Below are 1,835 nucleotides of genomic sequence, written 5' to 3' on the forward strand. Positions count from 1 at the left end.
GTGCACGCATGGTTCGAGGACTCAATTCTGTCATTGGTTCATAACGACTGTTACTGCTCTGATTCTGTCCATCTGTTCGTGGAGAGGCATGCTGCTCCTCATATCGCTCGATCACAGACTGAACTCCTCCTTGACTTGCTGCTTCTTTATCGGATCTTTGAGACATATTGTTTCACCTTTTGTATTTTCAACACCAAACATCACTGTCCCACTGGGCGTGCCAAATTGTTTCGCGGGTTCGTCGCTAACAATTAAAATGGATCAGACGATTGTGTAAAGGACAAACCTCTTGAGACAAAGTCCCAAAAAGGGGTGTTCTTTATTGGCGATGACTTTACAATCGGAAATTAAAAACAAAATGCCTCCAAGGGGCGCAAGCACACGAGTTACTGAAAGAAATGTTTAATTCTAAGCTAAGAAATTTAAAAGTACATGTTCTTTGTTCGAGAGTTTTTTGATTCGGGGTGCTTTTGCTTTATGTCTTTTCTTCTTTTTATACTCCTTGGATGATCTCTTTGTGATCAACCGCCTAAAAACTGCTTAATCGTTCTATAACTGCCCACTTTCCTCGTAATGGCCAACTTTGCATGGAACTGCCTTTATTAACTGTTGTCATTACTCTTTGTCGTTCAACCGTCTTCAATTGAATTCCTTGAATCGTGAAACGTGATGGGGCTGCTTAATAACTGCTTTGATAACTGCGCTTCTTGATAACCATAACACTTCATGTTTGCTAAGTCCTTGGGCGACTCGAAGGTTTGGGCGAGAATAGAGTAGCAGCTCTGGGCGACTGCATGGCATTTCATTCGCTCAGATCCTGGGCGACTTACAAGTTTGGGCGATGGTGTTACAGCGTTCACAGGCCTCCCTATTTGGGCCTTCATCCTGAATCGTCTGATTGGGCTTCATTCTTTGGGTTATCTGATTTGGGGATCTTTCAATTGGGCTTTATTCCTTGGGCCGTTCGATTTAGGGCTGAATTTTTATGTGTCAACACTTCCATTGAATTCAATCTTATATACTTTCTTTGATGACTTAAAAAGAATGAATTCAAGATTTCATCTGTTTAAACTATGTAATAGAATAATAATAAGATCCACTAATTAATGATACCAGCATTATAAAAAATTAGCACCTTCTAACATGTTTGTTCGTCCAGGATTTTCTTTTTTTTGTTTATAATCTTCGTTGTTCTTCTAACCATGGAATCTGTTTGACTCCATTTTCTTGCACTTGTTAATTTAAGCTGATCCATGTACAGTATGAATATGGGAAATGATGGTGATTATGATTGGGAGAAAGAAGTGGAGGAGTTTGAAAAAACAAAAGCTGGTGTCAAAGGACTTGTAGACTCCGGGGTTGTAAAAATTCCGAGGTTCTTCATTGATCAATCTGAGAAATCGAGCAATGTCGCTCAGCTACAGATCCCGGTTATAGACTTTCAAGAACTTACAACTCGACGAATGGAGATTGTTGAAGAGATTCGTAAGGCATCTGAAATTTGGGGGTTTTTCCAAATGGTTAATCATGGAGTGCCAATGAGTGTAATGGACGCCATATTAGAAGGCACGAGAAAATTCCATGAACAGCCAAAGGAGTCGAAGATGGAGTACTATTCCACAGACATGATGCGAAAAGTGAAATTTTATACCATACTGGGAACTTTGCAAAAATCCCATGCTGCAAGTTGGAGGGATGCATTTTCTTGTACATTCACCGATGATATGCTCGACCCTGCTGCTATACCACCAATTTGCAGGTTTGTACACTGTTCGATTCAAAATGTCTCTTGATTATTTGTTATTAAAATTTGTTATTAATTTCTTGCAGAAATG

General features: G+C 39.6%; 1 protein-coding gene across 1 annotated transcript in view; it reads left to right on the forward strand.

Moving 5' to 3' along the window:
- The first annotated feature begins 1,268 nt into the window (after positions 1-1,268).
- Positions 1,269-1,835, forward strand: part of LOC111391928 (deacetoxyvindoline 4-hydroxylase-like) — a 5,814-nt gene continuing 5,247 nt past the window's right edge. Inside the window, exon 1 of the mRNA XM_023017214.1 lies at positions 1,269-1,759. Coding sequence (XP_022872982.1) covers positions 1,269-1,759 — 491 coding nt within the window. The remainder of the gene's footprint in view (positions 1,760-1,835) is intronic.

The sequence above is a fragment of the Olea europaea genome, unplaced genomic scaffold (assembly GCF_002742605.1).
Source record: "Olea europaea var. sylvestris unplaced genomic scaffold, O_europaea_v1 scaffold858, whole genome shotgun sequence".
Classification (NCBI taxonomy): domain Eukaryota; kingdom Viridiplantae; phylum Streptophyta; class Magnoliopsida; order Lamiales; family Oleaceae; genus Olea; species Olea europaea.